The sequence below is a fragment of the Epinephelus lanceolatus genome, chromosome 19 (assembly GCF_041903045.1).
Source record: "Epinephelus lanceolatus isolate andai-2023 chromosome 19, ASM4190304v1, whole genome shotgun sequence".
NCBI classification, from domain to species: Eukaryota; Metazoa; Chordata; class Actinopteri; order Perciformes; family Serranidae; genus Epinephelus; species Epinephelus lanceolatus.
The window spans coordinates 35,992,893-36,017,289 of NC_135752.1; the positions used below are offsets into that span (position 1 = coordinate 35,992,893).

General features: G+C 40.7%; 1 protein-coding gene across 5 annotated transcripts in view; it reads left to right on the forward strand.

The window, feature by feature from the left end:
* mctp1b (multiple C2 domains, transmembrane 1b) overlaps positions 1-23,458 on the forward strand; it is a 45,897-nt gene extending 22,439 nt beyond the window's left edge. Inside the window, exons 5-21 of one of the 5 annotated variants that reach the window (XM_033646185.2) lie at positions 5,753-5,876; positions 10,834-10,872; positions 12,986-13,150; positions 13,310-13,440; positions 14,228-14,414; positions 14,507-14,600; positions 16,044-16,146; positions 16,242-16,344; positions 16,830-16,931; positions 17,047-17,121; positions 17,316-17,435; positions 17,973-18,083; positions 18,165-18,218; positions 18,315-18,424; positions 18,553-18,662; positions 18,743-18,840; positions 21,430-23,457. In XM_033646185.2, the coding sequence (XP_033502076.2) occupies positions 5,753-5,876; positions 10,834-10,872; positions 12,986-13,150; positions 13,310-13,440; positions 14,228-14,414; positions 14,507-14,600; positions 16,044-16,146; positions 16,242-16,344; positions 16,830-16,931; positions 17,047-17,121; positions 17,316-17,435; positions 17,973-18,083; positions 18,165-18,218; positions 18,315-18,424; positions 18,553-18,662; positions 18,743-18,840; positions 21,430-21,501 (1,798 nt within the window). In that variant the 3' untranslated portion in view covers positions 21,502-23,457. Of the gene's footprint in view, positions 1-5,752; positions 5,877-10,833; positions 10,873-12,982; positions 13,151-13,309; positions 13,441-14,227; positions 14,415-14,506; positions 14,601-16,043; positions 16,147-16,241; positions 16,345-16,829; positions 16,932-17,046; positions 17,122-17,315; positions 17,436-17,972; positions 18,084-18,164; positions 18,219-18,314; positions 18,425-18,552; positions 18,663-18,742; positions 18,841-21,429 lie in introns of all 5 variants that reach the window. The other 4 variants (XM_078162015.1, XM_078162014.1, XM_078162012.1 and 1 more) reach the window with 4 other exon arrangements.
* Positions 23,459-24,397: the final 939 nt, after the last annotated feature.

A 24,397-nucleotide genomic window follows, 5' to 3' on the forward strand; every position in this document is an offset into this window, starting at 1 on the left:
TCATTTCCTGGCGGGATAGTGGCACAAAAAGTGGTTGTTTTTTACTGAGCCATTGCTGAATTTCCAGCGAGAATTTTTCCAGGTATTTTAAGCCGAAACATGATATTTGCCTCCCCATAACCAAGTGGTTTGTGTCTAAACTTAACCACACATTAACCACAGCATTGGTGAAACGTAAAGAATCAATGCAAAGTTTCAACATGTTCACTACATAACAATTTCCAAATGCAGCTTGTAAGTAGTTTGTATAAATACACAATGCGAACATTTTTTTCTGGCGACTGTGTTGAAACTTTACATAAGGGATGTCACAATAACAGATACTTCGATACCAAGTCGATGCCAAAGTTCTGAAAATGTGATGGTACTGTTTTTTCTCAAGTATCTACCATGGATGTTTCTGCACCTGACAGGGCAGCATATGTGACCACACGTGCTCTAGGCTGATGTTAAATGCCATAAAAGGAAGTAGAAGAACGCCCATCAGCACGGTGGAGCAACAACAACAACAACACGTTGAAGGTGGCAGCAAGTGCAGCTGCAGCGACAGAAATGATGACTCTGAACTCTGCATGTTTGGTTTTTTCTGGTCACTGAGATCTGAAAAATGTTCAGCTTTGGGTGAAACACTGAGCTTATCTTTGTTGTTTATGGTCTTATCACAGTGGAGGAGGGGCCGGACTAATAGCTTAATATCTTCATATTGCCCAACCCTGCTGCAGGCTGTTTACTAATACGTTTCTTTGTCCATAAATCTCATGAACACACACTGACTAGTGCTTTGTGTATTAATGATAAAATATAATTAGATTTAAATGTTTTTAATAAAGGAGTGTATGTTTGAGTACAGGGGATATATTGTTTTGTCTTTGTTTTTTACTGTAGTATTGAATTGAGTGTCAATAATACTGGTATTGACTACTAACTAGGATGGCCCTAAAATAATATCATGGTATTTCAGGATATTTTTGCGATAACAATATTCTTGATGATATGACAAATTAGTAAAGCTGGACCTTTATGCTCTGCCATTTCTCCTCTAATCATCACACTGTAACCTGTGACAGGCTGTTATGATACCACAACTATCACACAGTCACATATATGTAGTTTTTTGTCGAGCTGTGAGCTCGCGTAGGTTTACATCACCAAAGGTTTATGACAAAATCACTTGATCACTTGAATGAGTTCCCTCTGAGCGCTAAGTCACTGAGGCCTTGTTTACACGAAAACGATCCACTGAAAACAGAATCGCTTCTCATTTTTGTTTTGAAAAAAGTTCCACGTTTAGACGAAAACGTTTTGATAACTATCGCCGTGCACACGGAGCCGCAAAAATGAACAAAAGTGCTGTAGTATACATGCCAGACCAGTAGCTGGCGTTGTGACGCTTACGCTTCCTTCTACAGAGCGGTGATGTATAAACAAACAAAATGGCAACCGCACGAACGTTTGTCTGGACGGACAACGAGGTGGAGTTGCTACAGTAAATCTACACTATGATGGGGAAGTGTTGATAAATTCAACAGGGTGAGCAGCACAAGCAGAGCTCAGGAGTCCGCCATTGTTGTTGTCATGGTTGACTTTCTCGCGCATGCCTAGTGGCTGGAAGCGTAATGTGCATGTGTGAAATGTCCCGTTTTCAGAGGAACTGCATATTGCAAGTTTACATGACAACGGAGACGGAGCTGTTTTCAAAACATTGCAGTCTGGAACCTGTTTTCAAAACGTTGCGTTTTCAGGCACCCAAAATGCTGCTGTGATGTAAACGATCGGCCAAAACGCAACTAAAGTTTACCGTTTTCAGTTGAAATCGTTGTCGTATAAACAGGACCTAAAAGAGTCTGAGAAGTCCAGGGCTGTTCATGAAACATTCAGGACGCCACAGTTTATTCCACACTACTGAAGCTGCTCCTCTTTTTGGAACCACTGTGAAGTGCTAATAATTTCACTTTGAGCCATGCTTGTTGTTGCCGTGGGTAACAGTATGACATCAATATGTCAAAATATCGCAAGTATCACGATATGAATTTTTCATATGATACTAAAAATTATACCAGTATTATCGTAAACAGATGAAATGGCACACTCCTACTACTAACTCTCTGGTACTGTGACCTGCCTCCTACGTGTTTATCCATCAGATTTATCTTTTACTTTTTAATATGTGAACCACAACAACAGAATAATGCAACCACAAGTACTGAAAGCTGCACATTTGTACATTAACAGTGGATCTCTTAGTGGGTTTTCATCTCTTTGTAGTTGCTTTGTCGCCATTATTATTTTTCTGTTCCTCCCGAGACGTGTTTCCCTTTTAGAAACAATCGAGGATGCGTACGCAGCAAGAGGTAGAAAACACAATGTCATGATGACTTACATGCTTAGAGTTTCTGTAGAAACTAGCTGGAAACCAGAAAAATTCTGACACAAATCGTGACGTAACGTGAGTATTGTAAAGTCTGGGATGTAGTGGAGTAGATGTATTCAGTAGCATAAAATGTAAATACTAGCTCGAAATTATACAGTACTGGAGTATAAGTACTTCCCAGCTCAACAACCTGATGCAGCCGTGTAATAAATAACATCCCACTGATGCTTTGTGTCAGAGAGGAGCTGATTTTAAGGCTGCGGTGTATTAGTGGTGTACGGTAACACCTCCTGTCGTAAAGTGTGGACACATCGTTCACATTCCTTGGTCTCCCTTTGGTCTGTGGCTGTTTCTCATGGTTTAGTCGAGGCCTTAATTACGTGGAGGATTGAGGTCGTCACAAACCCCCAGGCTGAACTCTTTGTAGGACCTCCTGTCGTCTCATGTTACCACTTGTGGAGCAACACTGTGCTGGAAACATGACTCTGTGCATGTGTGTGTGCAGGGAGTACAGAAGATATAGAACTGACAACACACATGACCACAGCCTGTAATACAGATACAACGATACCCTTCTGCAAATCGTGTGGTTTTTGCAGGATGTTATGGGCTAGAAGTGTTCCTCAAACAGACCTGAAAACAATCTGAAAGTGAAGGCAGAATAGTTCTCCTCGTTAAACCACAACGTGTCTTTTTAAAAGTCTGGTTTTATTTATTTTCCTTTATCTAACGAGAAAGGTCCCACTGAGATACAATAACCGGGTCGCAAATTAAAGAAAGTTTCAAACACAGATAAAAATGGGGACAGATAACATCACCAAAAAAAACGACTGACACTGACACAAAAGCATACAGGAATCAGGGGCTAAAAAGAATCATGTTAAATAATGGTGCTTGCAACCCAACCCCCTGGTCGCCCTCTTTGGCAGCAGAGAACATGATGTACACCTGACTCCAATCCGACGCCGTACACTATCTTTTCCCTCTCTGCTGGCCAGACGGGCAGCTCTCATCAGAGGAAGGAAAGCCCACCCACGCCCAGTGTCTGAGGGACATTATGTCCTGCCTTATTGTTGAAAACATACTCAATTTGTAACTTGGATAAAAAGAATAAGGTTTGGGGCCCCTTTCTGAAATACTTCCAGAGCTGACAGTTGTCCGACAGATTTTGTGTTTGTTTTTTGTTCTTGTTGCTTTCTGTCTTTCTGCGATATGGACAAAAAAATCATATCCCAGTATTTTCAGGCTGAATGGCGATGCACAACATATATCCCTGTACTTTTTAGTAAGTGGGCTACATGTTCAGTTGGAAGCTGATCCACAAGTCCCCTGTTATTTTTGCTGCATGTGTTTCTCCACAGCAGGGCAGGTAGAAGAAGTTTACCTGTTGGAGGTGAGCTGTTTGCAGAGGTGCAGGAAGAGCCTGTTGTCTGCAGCTCTTCATTAGCCTCGCGTCACCAGGCTCTTCGCCGTACGTGAAGACGTGGTTTCCATTCACTCTGAATTTTGTCTGGATTCTGGTTCCGGTCTAGAGAGCGGATCTGAAATTCACCGAAGTAAAAGTGTTCACCAAAGTAAAACTTTAAATTCTGGCGCACCATCGATTTACAATAAAAGAAAAAGGTTAACTTAATGGCTTGGGGCTTTTCTTGTAAATTATATTCTTTAAATTAAAAAGTTTCACCGCATTTTTATTAGCTTGGTGCTTTTATTTTGACGGAAAGGCGCATCCATCGAATTCCGGATCCTGTCTCTCTCGCCCTAGTTCTGGTTCCTTACCAAAACGTCCACTAACGGCCCCAGACTAGCTCTTCATCAACATCTCACTGTGGCTGTTCCTGCTTTCACTCTTCCTCCCTGCCGTATTATTAGACTTGTCTTTACTGAAGAAAAGCTGCTGACAAAGTTCCATAAATTCAGTAATAACACTTCTCATTTCCTGTGGCTTCTTCACAATAAAAGTCCCCTGTTATTTAGTTATGTAAAAACTTTTATGAAGCAGCAAAATAAGGAAATGTTGAGTTTTCGAGCAGCAACTTCACACAACTTCTGATACAGCCGATAGCGAAGATGAAGCAGTAAAATAAAGCAGATATCTGAAGTACAATCAGGACGCAGGAGAGAAACTAAACTCCAAACCACAGAGATTCAGTTAGAAGATACAGATGCACTGAGAGCTGAACACACAGAGACTTTTAACACCCAGCCCTACTCTGTACTGTTCAGGAGATTCAGGACAACTGTCCTATTGTTATGGGATTAGTGGGAATGGGGAGGATTGTGATTGGATGTCTTGCTTTGTGCCTCGTCATATATGCTTTAAATTTGATACCTGTTGTGAATATACTTTGTTTAAACCTGTTAAAATTGAATTAAAATGTTCTTGATACAAAACAATAATGAGTTCAGAGATACAGCATCTTAATAACAGTCAGCTTTAGGTGTAGTTTAGAGCTTTGAACAGAGCCTGGCTGTTTCCCCCTGTTTACATATGGAGCTACATTAGGGTCAAAAGTTTTGTACTTGGAAAAAAAAAATTGTTGATCTTGAATTTTGAAAAATACATCAGTGTATTCAAAATAAAAATAAGTGTATGAAATGTTTTTTCAGGTTAAATATAATTTTGATTCACTTTGGTAATTCTTTTGAATAAATAATTTATTTTCACTTTTCACTTCCATATATATTTTGACACTTGAGGTCTTATTTTGAAAAGTGAAAATAAATTATTTATTTTCACTTTTCACTTCCATATATATTTTGACACTTGAGGTCTTATTTTGAAAAGTGAAAATAAATTATTTATTCAAAAGAATTACCAAAGTGAATCAAAATTATATTTAACCTGAAAAAACATTTCATACACTTATTTTTATTTTGAATACATTGATGTATTTTTCAAAATCCAAGATCAACACATGAATTTTCAGTTTCAAATTTTATTTTTTCCAAGTACAAAACTTTTGACCCTAATGTAGCTCCATATTTACAGTCTTTATGCTACTTTATGCTAAGCTAAGCTAACTATCCTCTCCATCCTCTCCAAATTTCAAAAAATGCATTATCTGGATGACCTCATCACGTATCAGGACTTTAAATTGTTACTTTCTCACCTGAAAAACTATTAAAACAGATTATTTTATAAGCTTAAAAACAGCTTTTTGGCAAGTATGGATGCAAAATAATCTCACTTCCACTCTTAAACAGAAGTAAGAGCACAACATCACACAACAGCACAGACAAAGAATAAAGTATTTGCACACATTAGAATCAAGTAGTAGTTTGACTGACTGACAAAGTTGTGGAGTCTTTCTGCATGATGGCAGTGAGTAGAGCTGATGATGCAGTGTTGACACCTGTCCTCACCTGTGTGTGTTTCAGGACGATACCTGTGACTCTGGTGCTGAAGGACCCTCAGCACCCTGACCAGGACCTGGGCTCTCTGGAGCTGGCTGTCACCCTGACACCTAAAGAAAGTCCCATAGAGGAGCGGCGAGGCTCAACGGTAATGACACTGCTACATTACGTCTCTATCTTTGGTTTCCTTTCGTCAACTTACTGTGAATGTCAGCTGAGAGCATCTTTATAAAATACTACAAACAATTTTCAAGGCTCATTTTTATGTCTTCAACTGATTATATTTGATTAATTCTTTCTTTCTGTTTTGATTTTTAATTATTATTTCATTTAAATATAAAAAACAAGCGAAAATATGCAGCAAATCCTCACTTTTGATAGCATTTAATTAGAAAATGTTCAGGACTTTTTTTTGATACAGTAAACACCTTAATCCTTTAATCGATTATTATATTAGTTATTTTTCTGTTGATCATAAAATCAGTTGAGCTAGTATTCCACAAAGAGCCACAAAGAAAATAGAACAGAAAAGCAGAAAAAATACAGATTTTTTTATTTTATTATTTTATATTTTTATTTTATCAAACTCAACTCTAATTTTTACTCTTTTTTTAGTAAATTATTTTACATTAAAATAATTAAATCAAGTAAAAAAATGAGCCTGTGGCCTGAGCCTGTGGCCAGAGCGTGAGTGGATCGAGTACAGAGCAGATTTTTTAAGAAGCTGGAGAGTCGCCGTATCTCCTGCTCCATCACACTCCAGTTTTGCTCTGGTAGCACTCACACCTCGAGCTCGAAGCATGAGCAAAACTAAAATTAAAATTCTTTTTTGGAGAGCAGTGAGCAATTCGAGTGGAGCATGGTGAATATATTACAATACATCCATAGCTCCACTCGGCTCACATACTCTGGTCTTAGCTTAGTTTTAACTGGTCACAACTGGTCGACACGGGCAACCACTGACGGAGGGTCACAGGTAGACAAAGCTTTGTCTTAAGAGGTTGAGAATCACTTTACTAATCCATCAATCCACTAATCCTTTAACACTACTGGATTAAATCATCACAATTTGGAGAGATAAATAACTCAGTACAGCCTTTGTCCTCATCACACACACACACACACACACTGACACATCATGTAAGAACAGTGGCCGGTTGCACAGAGCACCTTACGTTTGCTCCTTAAGTACGACACTTAAAGTTAATTTTTTTTAGTGTTGCAGAGAATCTCTTAAAAGTTTTCCTTAGTCAAATAAAGACGTTAAGATATTTACGGCACTGAAAGAGATTTGACAGCAGTAAAATTCTGCTGTTTCCATGGAGACCATTTGTTTCCTCGCACTTGTGCTTGTGAAAGCCGACCTGTTATTGCTATCTCATCCCTGTCTTGTTGGAACAGGAACTTCAACACGGTGTTCAGCAGACGGGTGAGGGCGTTTTAAAATCATAAAAATGTATAGTGCAAAATCAATTGCTCATCGTTAAGGTTGTCCATTGGGTTGTCTCGGTCAGGCAACACTCTTCTCAGGATGTGTCGCCATAAACTCAGTCATGTTGCGGTTAAGATGCGGTGAGAGGTACAGCATGTTTCCTTACTTATGTTGCTAAGTTCCTCTGTGCAACGGTTTAATGAACTTTAAGCAATCCCTTAAGTGTAAGACCAAGATAAGGAGAAAAACTTAAGGAAACCTTGAGGAGAAACTGACTTTTTTAAACAGGAAACCTTAATTTCTATTTAAAGGAAAATCTGAAAGTCTGAAAAGTTTTCAGTCAGTGATGAGTGTTTGTGCCGCGTCTGTGTTTCCTGCAGCTGAGCGAGGTTAGGACGTATCGCTGGAAGCCGTATGTGAATAAAGTGAGTGTAGTGGTGATCTGGCTCTGATTGAACCCGTTCCTGCTGTACCTCCCAGGCTACTGAGGAGCCTCCTCTCCTTTGTTAGTCACTGTAGAGAGCAAATTAGCCATCTACTAGACAGAGGCTGTACGATATGTAAGGGATAATACTCGACGAGGTGTCCAGTATCAGTTTTTAATGGCCGACATGGAGGCGTGTACCGTCTGACACGCTGCAGAGGCCATTAAAAAGCGATAAAGGAAAACTCGTCTGGCTTTATCCCTCTTATACCATGGTCACTTACCAAAGCCATAATAAGTAAGAATATTGATTCGTATTTTTATGCTTTGTGCAGTCACAAGCCAAAACTTGGTTTCCTCTGTAACACCTGAGCGTTCCCGTAACACCTGGAACAATCATTGCTGCCCCGTAAGGTTCTTGTGCAATTAAAACCTTACTCACTATCTTAGTAAATAGGACAAACCTTAGATACGACCTAGTAACGGGAGATATTCTCGTCCACCCAGCTCATGGAGCCCGTTGGCTCAGCTATTAGCCAGAAAGCTAACGTAATGCTAGTAAGATTCAAAGTCAATAACGCTGCATACAGCTGAGAAAGAGTAAATATAATTTTATGGTTTATTTAACAACAAGACACCCCAGAAATTCTCACACATGCATGAGCCTCTTAAAACAGCGGGATGTCACCCCAAAAACTTTTCCTGCCCTACGGCAACTCAAGAGGGACACACTATATAGAACAGTCTGTTACACTATTATGTGGCCAGTGTATTAATTTGAAACAGGAAACACACAGTCTCACCTGAACTACTTAGTAAGTGTCCATTATCAGTCTTTAATGGACACCCTGCAGCCAATCCGAATTGAGTATTCACCCAGACCATGGTATAACTTCAGAGATACAATTATCTGGAGTAGTAAGTGTTGTAGTAGTAGTAGATTTTCTTGTTGTTCGCTTTCAGGTTTTAGCTTTAGTTCATTTGGCGTCATCTCCCCTCAGCTACAGTAGCCCTAAAAACTCAAATCACTGCAGATTAAGAAAACACATGCAAATGAAAAAACATCTTCACCACCTTGGCAACACACGCAGCATTTAGAAAAAGTGCTGCAATGATGTTATTCTGACTGACTTTAATATGGAAGCAAAGGAGAGTTGTAACAGTTTTGTTTAAAGCAGCTATGAATACATGAATGGGGAATTAGTGGAGCATTTAGCAGCTAAAGTGACAGATATTTCCCTCAGAAGTTGGTGGAGACCAAAACAGAGCTAAAAGAGAGAATATCGGACTGACACTCATCAGGTGACACAAAGACTGCTGGATGTGGACATAAGAAACTGTTTGATCCCAAGTTCAACAACTTTATATAATGATTTTATGTCAATGTGGTGTAGCTTGTTAGAATCAGAAACAGGTTTAACACGATCAAGAAATTTGCTTCTGTGATTCGGTGGATAATAATGAACCTGTATGGAAAAACAAAAATAGGAAAATATTTTAAAATATATGTAAAATATATATATTTTTTAAAATTAAAAGAGCTGTTAGTGTTTGAAACAAAGAGAAGAGAATAGAATGCACAAAAGTTTTCAGTTTCAAGAATATAATGAGTAGAGATTACAATCCCAAAAAAATGTGTGTTTTCATAACACATTAGCCCCGTTTCTGCAATGCAGATTTTTCAGTATGGTACCTTTGGAACCAACAGTAACCCTTCAGACATGGTACCTAGACCCTAGTGTTTCCACTGCAGACAGTCCTCTTAAATGTGGGCGGGGTTGTTGTCACTCACTGCTCCGTCCAGCACTCACTGTGTTTCCTCCTTTATCAGTCTGCACGTTGTTTATCGTCCACAGAACGAGGCTGCACACCCACAAGTTCAGAACAAAATAGAACAGGCTGCAGTGAGAGTCTCTCTCCATGGGATATTTAAAAATAGCAGCTTTGTGCATTTAGTCCTTCTCAGGCAAGCTCAGGGGTTTAGTGTTGCTGGAGCCCACAGGAACAACGCTCCACGACGCTTTCTTTTCCTCCAAGTGAGGATTAGAGAATATATGCAGTTCACATACTTCAGTAGAAATTAATCTACATAAACACTTTAAGATCCACTCATTACTAAAAGTGTGTGTCATATAAAAACTAAAGTGATGGTCAAAGTTGTCACAGTGAAATTTAAGGTGTGCTGATGGATTCACGTCATCAACTCATGCATTGAGTAACATTACAAGTAAACGTTCCACCTTAAAAGTCACCGGCAGTCGGCCCAGTGAATGAAGTTATTTTTTCTCAGACTCCAGCTGCTGTGAGAGGCAGCAAAACATCCTTTCATTTTATAGTTACAGTTTACTAATAAAACTCTCCACAGTATGAACAGTGGTTACATGAGCCTCAAAACCAGACACAACTCAGCCCTGAGCAGAGTGACCGTCCTCTACTGACCAATCAGACTGCAGTGTTCACAGCTCCACCTTTTAGTACCAAGACGTCGTCACAAAACTAAAACCAAATCTAAAAAAGCTTCAAAATTAATACCGTTGGCGAGGGCAAAGCTCCACCAGGTGAGCTAGTCAGCACCCTGGCATATAAAATTTGGTGTTATTGTAAAATTCCTTTTGGCCCTTCTTTGCTTCCATACTCGAGTTCTTCATTCAGCATTTTACAACTGTAATCACAGTTTCTCAGTTACATTTACCCTTGATCCTCGATTACTATTTGAGCAGCAGAGAATTTCCACATGTATCCTCAGCACTGAGACGTTCAACACATCCTGTCTTGTCCATGTTTTATTCAGTATATAAATTAATTATCAGGCCGAGTGTTAGTCTGTGCTGCAGCTCCACTTAGAGAGGAAGAGACAGAGATAAACGACATTAAGAAGGAGAGAGAAGAAGAGTGAGGATGGGGGAGAAAAAGCAAAAAGCAACAGGAGAAAAACTGAAGAGCTCGGGCAGACCAAAGTGTCGTTAACACTAATGAGGCCACAGTAATTAACATTCAGCACATTCCTCACTGTTAGGATCTGTTTCCAGATGCTTTATTCACGGAGCTTAATTAAAGTAGCTACACCTCCTCTTCATCACTTGTTTAGCTACTTGTAGTTGGCAGTTTTTCTGTCCTGTAGCTCCCCCTAGTGGCATAAAAAGGCTGCAGCGCTCCTGATGTGCATCACAGTTTGATTTCTCAGCCCTGTAGTTAAAGTCACTAGTCTTCACTAGTCAGTTGAAATAATGCATTTTAATGTATGTTCAGACTATGCTGCTCAGGAGGTCCTGGAAACGATCCACTAAGGTAAAATCACCATAAGTATCTGTATCATCATCATCATCATCATCATCATCTTTGTGTGCCGTCACAGCTTTCCATTAACTGTTCTAACAGCTTCACGCTGATCACCTCTCTGTTCACTCATCGCTGTTCTGTTTGCTCATTTTAGCTCCAGGGCCTCATTGTGTTTAAAATTTTTTCGTGGCGTAGACTTCAAGTAGACGTCAGACATGTTGAGCTTCTTAAATGTTGGTTGTTGTCATGTGTTGTAGCTGCTGTCATTTCCATCCACTGTCTGTGAGCAGGGCCCCGTTCTTCATACTGCTTCACCCAGGCTGATATGATCCAGCTAACTGGGATATTTTATATGACTAGAGCACCAAATGTGGATTAATCTGCTGCTGAAAATAGCCCCCAACAAATGCACTATTTCCTCCTAATTGTTTGACAAAACCTGGAATGAGCATGCCATTGAAAGCCATGGAAAAAGCTAAAAGTAGACCTTGAAGTTATTCATTTTATTTTATTTTTTATAGCAAGCTTATGTTTTCAGGATAAAAAATGAACTGTACGGGGTACTTGTCCATAGTCCGTATATTACCTCCAGTAAATGTCAGTCGACACGCCCCCAGTTTGGAGGAGCAGGCTGGAGTCCAACATGGAGGCTAAGCAACAAAAACATATTTCCCCACCTAAAAAAGTTCCACCTGAAAGATTCAATATCAGTTTAAGTGCTGTACTTAGAATATTTTCACTGCTTTACCTCAATGTCAGATACTTATTTTCAATGGGAAAATGAAGCCGATCTATTACTCTCTTTAAGCCAAACTCTATTGAGAAAAACAGTGATTTAACATCACTGCACACAGGAGCTGCTGGTCTACTGCTGCTTCGATCAGTTATTTAGTTTGTGTTATTGTGTGACTTTAGTGTTTTAAAGGGTTAGTTCAGATTCATCAAAGTCACACAATAACACAAACTAACAAACTGATTGAAGCAGCAGTAGACCAGCAGCTTCTGTTTTCAGTGAAGTAAAATTACTGTTTTTCTCAATGGAGTCTGGTGGCTTTGAAGAGAACATAGATGGGGAACTGAAGCTATTTATGGCTTTCCCGTTGGAACGGGCGGTCTGATGGTGAGGTAAAATGGTGAAAACACTCTCAATATAGCGTACACTTAAACTGATACTGATTTTTTTTAGGTGGCTAAAATATATTTTAGCTGCTGCCCCCGTCCACATTGCTTAGCTTCCATGTGGGACTCCAGCCTGCCAACTGACTTCTACTGTATGTAATATACTGTCTATGGACCAGTACCTCATACAACCCCACTTCAATAAAGCTGAACTATCCCTTTAACGCTCTGAATTGAAGACATTTTATCATGTAAATGATAAATTATCATCAAATAATCAAAATAACAGCACATTTTCTGTGTTTTTTTGTTCTATTTTTGTTGAATTTATCTTTTTTTCCTGAATCATCTTATCACATATAAGGGGGCTTTCACACCTAACTTATTTGGTGCAGTTTAAACAAACTCTGCTCCATTTGCATGCTTACAACGTTCATTTGGGCTAATGCGAAAACTGTCAATCGGAACCCTGGTGCGGACCAAACATTTGAACCCAGACCACTTGAAAAGGTGGGTCTCCAAGCAGTTAATTTGTGGTGTGAAAGTAGACAAACACAAGATTTTATGATAGCATCAGACGCTCCTATCAGTCTGTATGACTTCCTGTTTACTCCTCTTGGTTTGTAGAAAATGAAGTAATGTATCATATTTTTCTTTTGTATGAACCGAACTAAGGTGTGAAAGCACCCAAGTGTACGTGATGACTGAATTCTGATAGTTACACCAACAGATCTCAGTGTTTTAGCAATAACCAACATTTTTTCATCTAAAAACATAATTATATAATTTCTCAATGTGGCTCTACAGAAATTTGGCCACGATCTGACAACAGCTCAAACTTTAAACCAGCTTCACAGATATAAAATTCAGGCTCAAATCATCCCCCTCAAATCAAGCTAACATATGAAGAACAGGGCCCCACATGCTGTTCGTCTTTGTTTTTGACAGGTGATAAATAAAGTTCAATATGTGTGTGTGTGTGTTTGTGTGTGTGGACAAGCAGCAGCAGTCAATGCGTCTCTCAGAGCTTCACCGGAAATCACAGCTGTGGCGAGGGATTGTCAGCATCGCGCTGATCGAAGGCCGGGACCTGATCCCCATGGACCCCAATGGTCTGAGCGACCCGTACGTCAAGTTCAGACTGGGACCCCAGAAGTACAGGAGCAAGGTGCGTAGACACTGACCTCTGATCACTGGTTTACTCTGGAGAGATGCTTGTGTTTGGAGATGTTGCTTTAGCTTCTTCAAATTAGGGGCATGTTTCCCATAATGCATCTGTGTGTGTGTGTGTGTGTGTGTGTGTGTGTGTGTGTGTGTGTGTGTGCAGACGGTGCCAAAGACTCTGAGTCCACAGTGGAGGGAGCAGTTTGACCTTCACCTGTATGAAGAGACCGGAGGAGTGTTGGAGATCACAGTGTGGGACAGAGACACCGGGAGGAGAGACGACTTCATTGGACGGTCAGTCGGTCTTTTTTATTTAATTTGTTTCATTTGTAATAATGAGAGCTGTAAACTTTTATGTTGCACTTACCTAAAGCAGAGTTGATGTACAATAACCCATATAAGTGACAAATAAAAAAACACAACACAAAGTGTGGTAGAAAGGTATCCAGTTATACAACAACTGGAACCTCTTTAAGGACCTGCAGATCCTTCTCAATGGTTCCTTATCCCTGTTGAAGGACCTCTAGAACCTTTTCACTGACCACTGAAATTTCTAAAGGACTCATACAACTTCCTAAAGGACGTCTAGAACATTTTCAGTGACCACAAAACCTCCTAAAACACTCATCAGACCTCTTAGACGATCACTAAACCTCCTAAAGAACTCATACAACTTCCTAAATGACCTCTCAAACCTGTCCAATGACCACTAAACTTCATAAAAGACCCATAGAACATCCCAAATGACCTCTAGAACCTTTGCAATGACCCCAACCCTCCTAAAGGACTCGTTGAAAATCCTAAATGACGTCTAGAACCTCATCAATGACCAGCAAACCTCCTGAATGACTCATAGCACATCCCAAATGACCTCTAGAACCTCTTCAGTGACCACTAAACCTCCTAAAGGACCTCTATAACATTTCATACGACCACTAGAGCTTCTTTAAGAACCTGTAGATCCTCCTCAGTGCTCCTTGAAGGACCTCTAGACCCTTCCCAGTGACTGTGGTGTAATTTACCAGCGCAATAACTGTAGCTGCCAAAATACTGATGAAGATGTATTGTTTTTGTCACCCAGCTGCCAGTTGGACCTCTCCAATCTGTCCAAGGAACAAACTCATCACTTGGAGCTGCAGCTGGAAGAGTCCAGGGGCAGCTTGGTGCTGCTGGTCACGCTGACTGCCTCTGCTCACGTCTCGATTGCCGATTTGTCCGTCACACCGCTGGATGACCCGCAGGAGCGAAGGGAGATACTCAAACGATACGTGAGCAGCACTCCTTATGCTAATGTTCAGTTCCACAAAATGAACATTTAAAACACTACAGTGTGAATAACTTCCTCTTCTGTTTCCTCCAGGGTGTTTTAAAGTCATTCTCTAATTTGAAAGACGTGGGCATCGTGCAGGTGAAGGTGATGAGAGCGGAAGGACTCATGGCTGCAGACGTAACCGGTAATCAGTACATCTTGTCATCATACATCCTATACTCTACTTTATACTCCCATACCATACTTTATACTCCATTACTGTATTTATACTCCCTTACCATTCTTTATACTCCTGTACTGTACTTTATACTCCTTTACTGTATTTATACTCCTGTACTGTACTTTATACTCCTTTACTGTATTTATACTCCCTTACCATACTTTATACTCCCTTACCATTCTTTATACTCCCTTACCATTCTTTATACTCCTGTGCTGTACTTTATACTCCCTTACCATACTTTATACTCCTGTACTGTACTTTATACTCCTTTACTGTATTTATACTCCCTTACCATTCTTTATACTCCTTTACTGTACTTTATACTCCCATACCATTCTTTATACTCCTGTGCTGTACTTTATACTCCCTTACCATACTTTATACTGCTGTACTGTACTTTATACTCCCATACCATTCTTTATACTCCTGTGCTGTACTTTATACTCCCTTACCATACTTTATACTGCTGTACTGTACTTTATACTCCCATACCATTCTTTATACTCCTGTGCTGTACTTTATACTCCCTTACCATACTTTATACTGCTGTACTGTACTTTATACTCCTTTACTGTATTTATACTCCCGTACCATTCTTTATACTCCTGTGCTGTACTTTATACTCCTCTACCATACTTTATACTCCTGTACTGTACTTTATACTCCTTTACTGTATTTATACTCCCGTACCATTCTTTATACTCCTGTGCTGTACTTTATACTCCTCTACCATACTTTATACTCCTGTACTGTACTTTATACTCCCGTACCATACTTTATACTCCTGTGCTGTACTTTATACTCCCGTACCATACTTTATACTCCTGTGCTGTCCGTTATACTCCCCTACCATACTTTATATTCCTCTACCATACTTTATACTCCTGTGCTGTACTTTATACTCCCATACCATTCTTTATACTCCTGTGCTGTACTTTATACTCCCGTACCATACTTTATACTCCTGTGCTGTACTTTATACTCCTGTGCTGTACTTTATACTCCCGTACCATACTTTATACTCCTGTGCTGTACTTTATACTCCTGTGCTGTACTTTATACTCCCATACCATACTTTATACTCCTGTGCTGTACTTTATACTCCTGTGCTGTCCGTTATACTCCCCTACCATACTTTATATTCCTTTACCATACTTTATACTCCCGTACCATTCTTTATACTCCTGTGCTGTACTTTATACTCCCGTACCATACTTTATACTCCTTTACCATACTTTATACTCCCGTACCATTGTTTATACTCCTGTATTGTACTTTATACTCCCGTACCATTCTTTATACTCCTGTGCTGTACTTTATACTCCCCTACCATACTTTATACTCCTGTGCTGTACTTTATACATTATATAGCGGTTGTGTAATGTAATGTAAATGTCTTTGTAGGTAAGAGTGACCCATTCTGTGTGTTGGAGCTGAATAACGACCGACTACAGACTCATACTGTTTACAAGAACCTGAATCCAGAGTGGAACAAAGCCTTCACCTTGTGAGTCATAAGTTCTGTTTCTTTTTGATCATAATACAGAAATACTGCGTATTATCGTATTCCTCTCTTTCTCTCATATTTCTCTCTTTCCTCAGTAATGTCAAAGACATTCACTCTGTGTTGGAGGTGACGGTGTTTGACGAGGACAGAGACAGGAGTGCTGACTTCCTGGGAAAAGTGGCCATCCCCTTATTACATGTGAGTGGAACAAAAAATAAACACAAATCTGGGGTGTATGAAAGTAATCCTAATACTGATTTTAAAGGTAATAAGTAAACTGGGAGCAGAGTTGTTGAGTATCTGCATGTTTCTTGGAATAAAAAGTTCCCCAAAAATCTAAAATTTGAAGATGTGTAAGATTTAGGGGAATCTAGTGGCATCTAGTGGTGAAGACTGCACATTGCATCCAGCTCAAATTTCTAATGGTTAAAATTCCTTTAGTATTCATTGCTTAGGAGGTTTTTACCTGGAGTTTAATTATCCGCAGAGGTCTCATCCTCTCAGAAACAAACAGACCAGGTGATATAAACTGGTAGAAACACTCCCTATGAATCACTCCTGCTCCCTGATTCTTATTTTCAGGTGGTTATACAGTAAAGAAAACATACTTCTTGTATTATTTTCCATTTCTGACAATATATCCCCCTAAATCCAAACTGTAACCATATTTTTGTTTCCATTAGATCCGTAACGGTGAGCAGAAGAGCTACGTGCTGAAAAATAAGGAGCTGACAGGACCAACTAAAGGAGTCATTTACCTGGAGATTGATGTCATCTTCAACACTGTGAGTGACACTCTGAGCTCATTTATACAGAAGTGGCACTGTGTGCTGAATTTATCTCGTGTTCTCTAATGTCTCAGTCACGTGACCTGCTCTGTGCGTGTATTTTCCTCTTCAGGTTAAAGCTGCTTTGAGAACGGTCGTCCCCGCAGAGCAGAAATACATCGAGGAAGAACCTAAAGTCTCCAAGCATGTATGTTTATGTGCATGATTATTCACTGTTTGTCTGACTTTCTGTCTGTGGCCCACTGGTTCCTACTTTAGATGTCTATCTTTAAACACACAAACATATAGTTTCAGCTGCTCAATATAGAAAATCAGCAGACTTAAATTTGAAGTATTCCTAAATATAACTCATTCTAATAACCTGTACTTTGTGTCTGTCAGTTGCTGCAGCAGAACTTTAACCGTGTGAAGAGGTGCATCATGGTCCTGATAAGCTACGGGACGTACATCAACAGCTGCTTTGAGTGGGAGTCTGCACAGAGGAGCATCATCTCCTTTGTGGTATGACACACACACACACTCATAATCAGGTGCCTCTCATCACCTTATTTTACGTCTTGTTGCCAGGGAGGTCAAATTTCTTTACCTAGGATGGCGAAGACATGACCGGCCCTCCTCTTTCTCTGATTGGCTAGCACTCAGTGTTGGTTGGGTTTAAGCAAGCGGAGTGAGATTTTATTTTAGTGTACTGTTTAGCTGTTGAATGAGAAAGTTTGTGACCGTGTGGGCGGTGCTTCCTTTTGGCTTGAGTGTTGTCAACATGGCAGCTGGCTCACGAATATTTGAGGTGAGAAATAAGGAATGCAGTAACAGAATCTGATCAGCGTTGCCTCGTCGGACAGTTTGACTGCAGGTCATGAGCAGTGATTGAAATGATTGACAGCTGATTGGCCAAAGTCTCTCGTCATGGCCTAGATTTTTCAAAGCCCTAAGACAGAGTCAAGAGGAGGTGCAGAAGTCTAGTTTTCTCTCAGGCTACTTGAATTACAGTCAGTGAGTATGTTGTTAAGTGCATGTTTTCCTGGATTTCCTCGCCAGCTGTTTGTGGTGGTTGTGTGGAACTTTGAGCTCTACATGTTGCCGCTGGCTCTGCTGCTGCTGCTCGTCTGGAACTACTTCTTCTCCTCGAGCAGAGACACAACTGACATGGTGAGCAGACAAAGACGACAGATTATCTCTGTTACGAACGTCTCTCTTTCAAACTCTTAAATGCTTCATTTTCTGCTGCAGTCCATGGAGGCCATGTTTGAATGGGAAGATGACGAAGAGGATAAAGAGGACAAGGTAGCGTTGTTATTCAATAAAAAATAAAGCTGCACTTACATGTGTAGTATTGTATTAAATGTACGGAAATAAGGATCTTCACCTTGTTCCTGTCAGGAGTCAGAGCACAAGGGCTTCATAGATAAACTGTACGCCATCCAGGACGTGTTCATCAGTGTTCAGAGCGCTCTGGATGAGGTGGCGTCATATGGAGAGAGGATAAAGAAGTGAGTATCACAGCAAAGACTCCAGGAAGTCACTGGCAAAGAGATAGTTACTGATTGTGATTCATGAAGGCAGCAGGAGACGTGTTACATTACTCTATCAACACGTTTCTGCTGTTGTTCCCCCGCAGCACCGTTAACTGGACAGTGCCTTTTCTGAGCTGGTTGGCGATCGCTGCCTTATGTTTGGCCACAGTTCTTCTCTACCTCATTCCTCTTCGATACCTTGTGTTGGCATGGGGTGAGACTGCTTTTACTCAAACACAACACAGAGAATATGTGCAGTGTATATACTTGAATCTGATTTCCTTTCTTTTGCAGGTGTGAATAAGTTTACCAAGAAGCTGCGTGATCCGTACATGATCGACAACAACGAGCTTCTGGACTTCCTGTCCAGAGTTCCATCTGATGTTCAAGTGGTGGGTACAAACAGACTAACCCCAAATTCCACCAGATGCGTATCAGAGCCGATACATTTCAATTCTAGTCAATGTGTGTGCTTCCACTGGCTGCAGCTGTCCTGCATTCTGGCTCCGTCACAGCTGTGGCACTCCAGAGCCCTCCGCAACAGATAGGCAGGACTTCTATTTTTGCCAGACGCCGGAGCACAACACAGCAACCAAATAAAACATCCAGTTAATTTTCAAAATAAAATACACAGTGTTCACGGCAGATTATATTTCCCTGCACTACACCTTGAAAACTACATAATGGGCGGAGGCAGGCCTGAAGTCAACAGGTCAGAGGTTTTCAGACGTCATTTCACCCCGTTGACACCATGGACGAGGAGATGTTAATCATGGTGGTGCAAAACCATTAAATCATATATGACTGGTATAATATATCATATACAGTATATCTTGTTATATCGCACGATTATGCGTGAATTTGCGAGATCTCGTACGTCCCTGTGACTCCAGCTGTCCGGCGTTAGTACTGCAGGGGGAGGTGTCATCAGGAGCTCTGTAAAGGGTTCAGTTAAGATCTGTATTTTCACACAAGAAAGTGTTGTTGCAGCGAGGCAGCATCAAAACCAAGTGGCAGCCTCTGGGGTTAAAAAAATTAAGCCATTGCCAAAGTCCCAAATACTGCAGTTCCTCGAATGGCCACTTGAGGCTGGCTCCAAGAGCGAGTTAATCTCCATAGATCCCCATTTTAAAATGCCCAACTTTACAGCGGAGATTAACACGTTTACATTCTGGTACAAAAAACAATTTTGGTCTCCTACAACAAAACTGGTCATCTGTCATCATCAACAACATAAAATGCTTTTAGTATAGCTTGTTGGTATTCACATGACTATTATGAAGCGCGAAATTCAGATGGAGGGCAGGAAGCTAATGTTACGAGTTAACTTTAGCTACTATTTTGGATCTATTAGGTTAACCGTTCCCAGATGTCTGGTGAAACGTTGTCAGGCTAACATTACTAGCTAACATTAGCTCATTTTAGCTACTGTTTTCTACCTACTAGGTCAACTGTTCTCAGAGGGCTGTTGGAACGCCATTTAAATCTGGATCGTGGCTTAAAACAGAGAGAAGTTGTCACAGCACATTGTAATTGCATCCAACTGCAGCAGTGGCGATTGCTCTAAGACTGCAAGGGAAGCTCAGCTTCCCCTAAAATGTCAAAAGATAAGTGGTCAAATATGTACTGTTGTGTTTACATTTCATTGACTAAATATGCGCTAGAACGCGTTCAACTTTTGTTCAGAATCAGCTACTTATCACAGGTCACTGACGCGACTTTCTTCTCATTCATTCCCGTAGCGTCACAGTGCATTAAACAGTGTCGAAGCTCAGTGTCCAAAGACTTCAGTGGGGAAGCACAGAGTGGGTTGTTCCACTGCAGTGAAACTAGACAGCCATTGGATAAATGCTCGGTTTTGTCCCGCCCATCGGACGCTCAGCATCTCTGGGGGTCTATGGGGCAGTGGGCTGGCCTCAGCTGGCCTGGACGCTGGGCTTCTGCATGGTGATTGGATGATCTGTCTGAGGCTTAATCCCTTTTTGATTGACAGCGAAATGAGCGAAACAGCGATCTTGAAATATAAACCACCACCGGAGCATTTTTCAAGTTTCATTCCGTTGTTCCGAGTTGATCTGGAGACTTTTCCAATCCTCTTAGTGACTTTTTCTTTGTTAAAAACGACTAGCGACAAATTTAGCATCTTTTTCTGGTGTTATTGGAAACTGCACTCGTGTTTGGAGACTCTGACTTTTGTCGCTCTGCAGTTATTGTCCCCAACGAGCAGTGGGTGCTGTGAGCCCCTCCACCATCCCAAAGCACTCACAGGCGGTCACACTAGCCTCGCGCAGCAGCACCAGAGGGTAGAATTTACGTATAAATAAACGGACACATTTTATGATGTAGGCCGAAAATGAGCTTCCCCTCCTTGAAAGACCAGCAGCTGCCACTGAACTGCAGGCATGTTTAGCACAATGCTTTGCTTCAAACGTTTGAAGTTAGCTGACTCCGCTCCTTCAGACTGAAGCTGGAGGTTTCTGATCCACATCTGCCGCTGTTTCTCAGTGAAGTTTTTATTTACTTTTACGTCCTACTGTTTTCAGGACTTAAAGTTTTCTCCCAGTTTGATAAATTGGAATTGCCAATAACAGCACAAATCATAGACATTTGTTCAGTGTTGGTTGTTTTTGCCTCCAGTTTCCTGCCCTCCATCTGGACAGTGCACCAATGAATACGTCATATGCAAAGAAGCTAGTAAGGCAATTTTGGCTTCCCCGAGTTTTCTGCATACCTGGTACACAGCCAGAGGGTCTTGAGATTACTTTGTTAGTATTCTTAAGTAAACAAAATGGCTGCCATGAGCAAATTTACTTTGCAGTGGTGCAGCCCAACCCTAAACTGGTCAGCTTTAGTCATTACAGTGTAAAATGCCTTTTAAAGTCTGGAGTTTGTTATACAAAAAGTGTTCAGTTCTGACATCGGAGTTCGATCAATGTATTTACCTGACTCTGTGTGTGTGTGTGTGTGTGTTTGACGGACAGATGCATTACCGTGAGCTGAAGGTGGACCCCGGACAAAGTCCCAGCAAACGCCGGAGGACAAACCTGAGCTAGCCGCCGCTCATCATCGACCCTCTCTCCTGTAAACACTGTAAACTACGTTATTTATATATTTTCTGTATCTTTGGATTATTATGAAAAGTTGTAACAGTTGAGTTGTTTCTGTTTTGTTACTGTGGAAAAGTTTATTTTCTAAATCTTGTAAAGAAAAGCTGGTAATGTTTTTTAATCTGTTTTAAAACACTCCACACACACACACACACAGTGTGTGTGTACGTGGTGATACTGTATGTTATGAATGTGTATATCACACACAGTATGCATGTATGAAGGTGTGCTGATGTTGCATGGAATCCTTTTTTTATTTCTTTAAACATTTTTGTGCTGTTTTGAGCTCGATGTGTTTGTCAGTGTCTGATGTTACTTTACAGATAAAGTTGCATGTTTCCACTGTTACTCCATGTACAACAGTATTTAGACACACTCAGTAAATTATACCTCGTATGAAACACGTCAGATCCACGCTGCAGTTAGCATGTCGAATTTACGAACTGTTCCTTTATGTGCTCGGTTAAAAAAATAACATCAACTGGATTTCAGTCTGTAGGAAGCAGATGCTGCCACGGCAACTCAAAGTGTTTACTCTTTAACATAGTTTACTTTAATATTATTTTGCAATTAAAGGGATATTCCATCTTTTTTTTTTACACAGAGTTCAGTTTAGGAGTATCAGTCTATCCCATTCTCATAAACACGAGAACGTTTGGCACAAACTTCCATTTGAACTCAGCGATAAACTAATTAGAATTTAGTGGTCAAAGGTCAAGGTCACTATGACCTTGAATGTGTCTCATTTTTGTGAATGGGATATCTCAAGAACACCTTGAATTAATTTCTTGAAATTCGGCACAACCTACCACTTGAACTCAGCCATAAACTGATTAGAATTAGGTGATCAAAGGTCATTAAGACCTAGCATCCGTCTAATATTTGTTAACTGGATATCTGAAGAACACCTTGAAGGAATTTCTTCAAATCTGGCACAAACATCCACTTAAACTCAGCGATGAACTGATCAGAATTCAATGGTTAAGGGTCAAAGTTACTTTGACTTTGTGTCTGTCTTACTCTCGTGAATGCGATATCTCAAGAGGGTCTCTGGGGAATTCCTCAAATTTGGCACAAACATCCACTTGTACTCAATGATGAACTGATCAGAATTTGGTGGTCAAAGGTCACTATGACCTTGCATCCGTCTAATTTTTGTGAACAGGATATCTAAAGAGGGAATTTTTTCTATTTCGGCACACATGTTCACTTGAACTTAACAATGAACTGATCAGAATTTGGTGGTCAAGGGTCAAGGTCACTTTGACTATACAGTACAGGCCAAAAGTTTGGACACACCTTCTCATTCAATGCGTTTTCTTTATTTTCATGACCATTTACATTGTAGATTCTCACTGAAGGCATCAAAACTATGAATGAACACATGTGGAGTTATGTACTTAACAAAAAAAGGTGAAATAACTGAAAACATGCTTTATATTCTAGTTTCTTCAAAATAGCCACCCTTTGCTCTGATTACTGCTTTGCACACTCTTGGCATTCTCTCCATGAGCTTCAAGAGGTAGTCACCTGAAATGGTTTCCACTTCACAGGTGTGCCTTATCAGGGTTAATTAGTGGAATTTCTTGCTTTATCAATGGTGTTGGGACCATCAGTTGTGTTGTGCAGAAGTCAGGTTAATACACAGCCGACAGCCCTATTGGACAACTGTTAAAATTCATATTATGGCAAGAACCAATCAGCTAACTAAAGAAAAACGAGTGGCCATCATTACTTTAAGAAATGAAGGTCAGTCAGTCCGGAAAATTGCAAAAACTTTAAATGTGTCCCCAAGTGGAGTCGCAAAAACCATCAAGCGCTACAACGAAACTGGCACACATGAGGACCGACCCAGGAAAGGAAGACCAAGAGTCACCTCTGCTTCTGAGGATAAGTTCATCCAAGTCACCAGCCTCAGAAATCGCAAGTTAACAGCAGCTCAGATCAGAGACCAGATGAATGCCACACAGAGTTCTAGCAGCAGACCCATCTCTAGAACAACTGTTAAAAGGAGACTGCGCGAATCAGGCCTTCATGGTCAAATAGCTGCTAGGAAACCACTGCTAAGGAGAGGCAACAAGCAGAAGAGATTTGTTTGGGCCAAGAAACACAAGGAATGGACATTAGACCAGTGGAAATCTGTGCTTTGGTCTGATGAGTCCAAATTTGAGATCTTTGGTTCCAACCGCCGTGTCTTTGTGAGACGCAGAAAAGGTGAACGGATGGATTCCACATGCCTGGTTCCCACTGTGAAGCATGGAGGAGGAGGTGTGATGGTGTGGGGGTGTTTTGCTGGTGACACTGTTGGGGATTTATTCAAAATTGAAGGCACACTGAACCAGCATGGCTACCACAGCATCCTGCAGCGACATGCCATCCCATCCGGTTTGCGTTTAGTTGGACGATCATTTATTTTTCAACAGGACAATGACCCCAAACACACCTCCAGGCTGTGTAAGGGCTATTTGACCAAAAAGGAGAGTGATGGAGTGCTGCGGCAGATGACCTGGCCTCCACAGTCACCGGACCTGAACCCAATCCAGATGGTTTGGGGTGAGCTGGACCGCAGAGTGAAGGCAAAGGGGCCAACAAGTGCTAAACACCTCTGGGAACTCCTTCAAGACTGTTGGAAAACCATTTCAGGTGACTACCTCTTGAAGCTCATGGAGAGAATGCCAAGAGTGTGCAAAGCAGTAATCAGAGCAAAGGGTGGCTATTTTGAAGAAACTAGAATATAAAACATGTTTTCAGTTATTTCACCTTTTTTTGTTAAGTACATAACTCCACATGTGTTCATTCATAGTTTTGATGCCTTCAGTGAGAATCTACAATGTAAATAGTC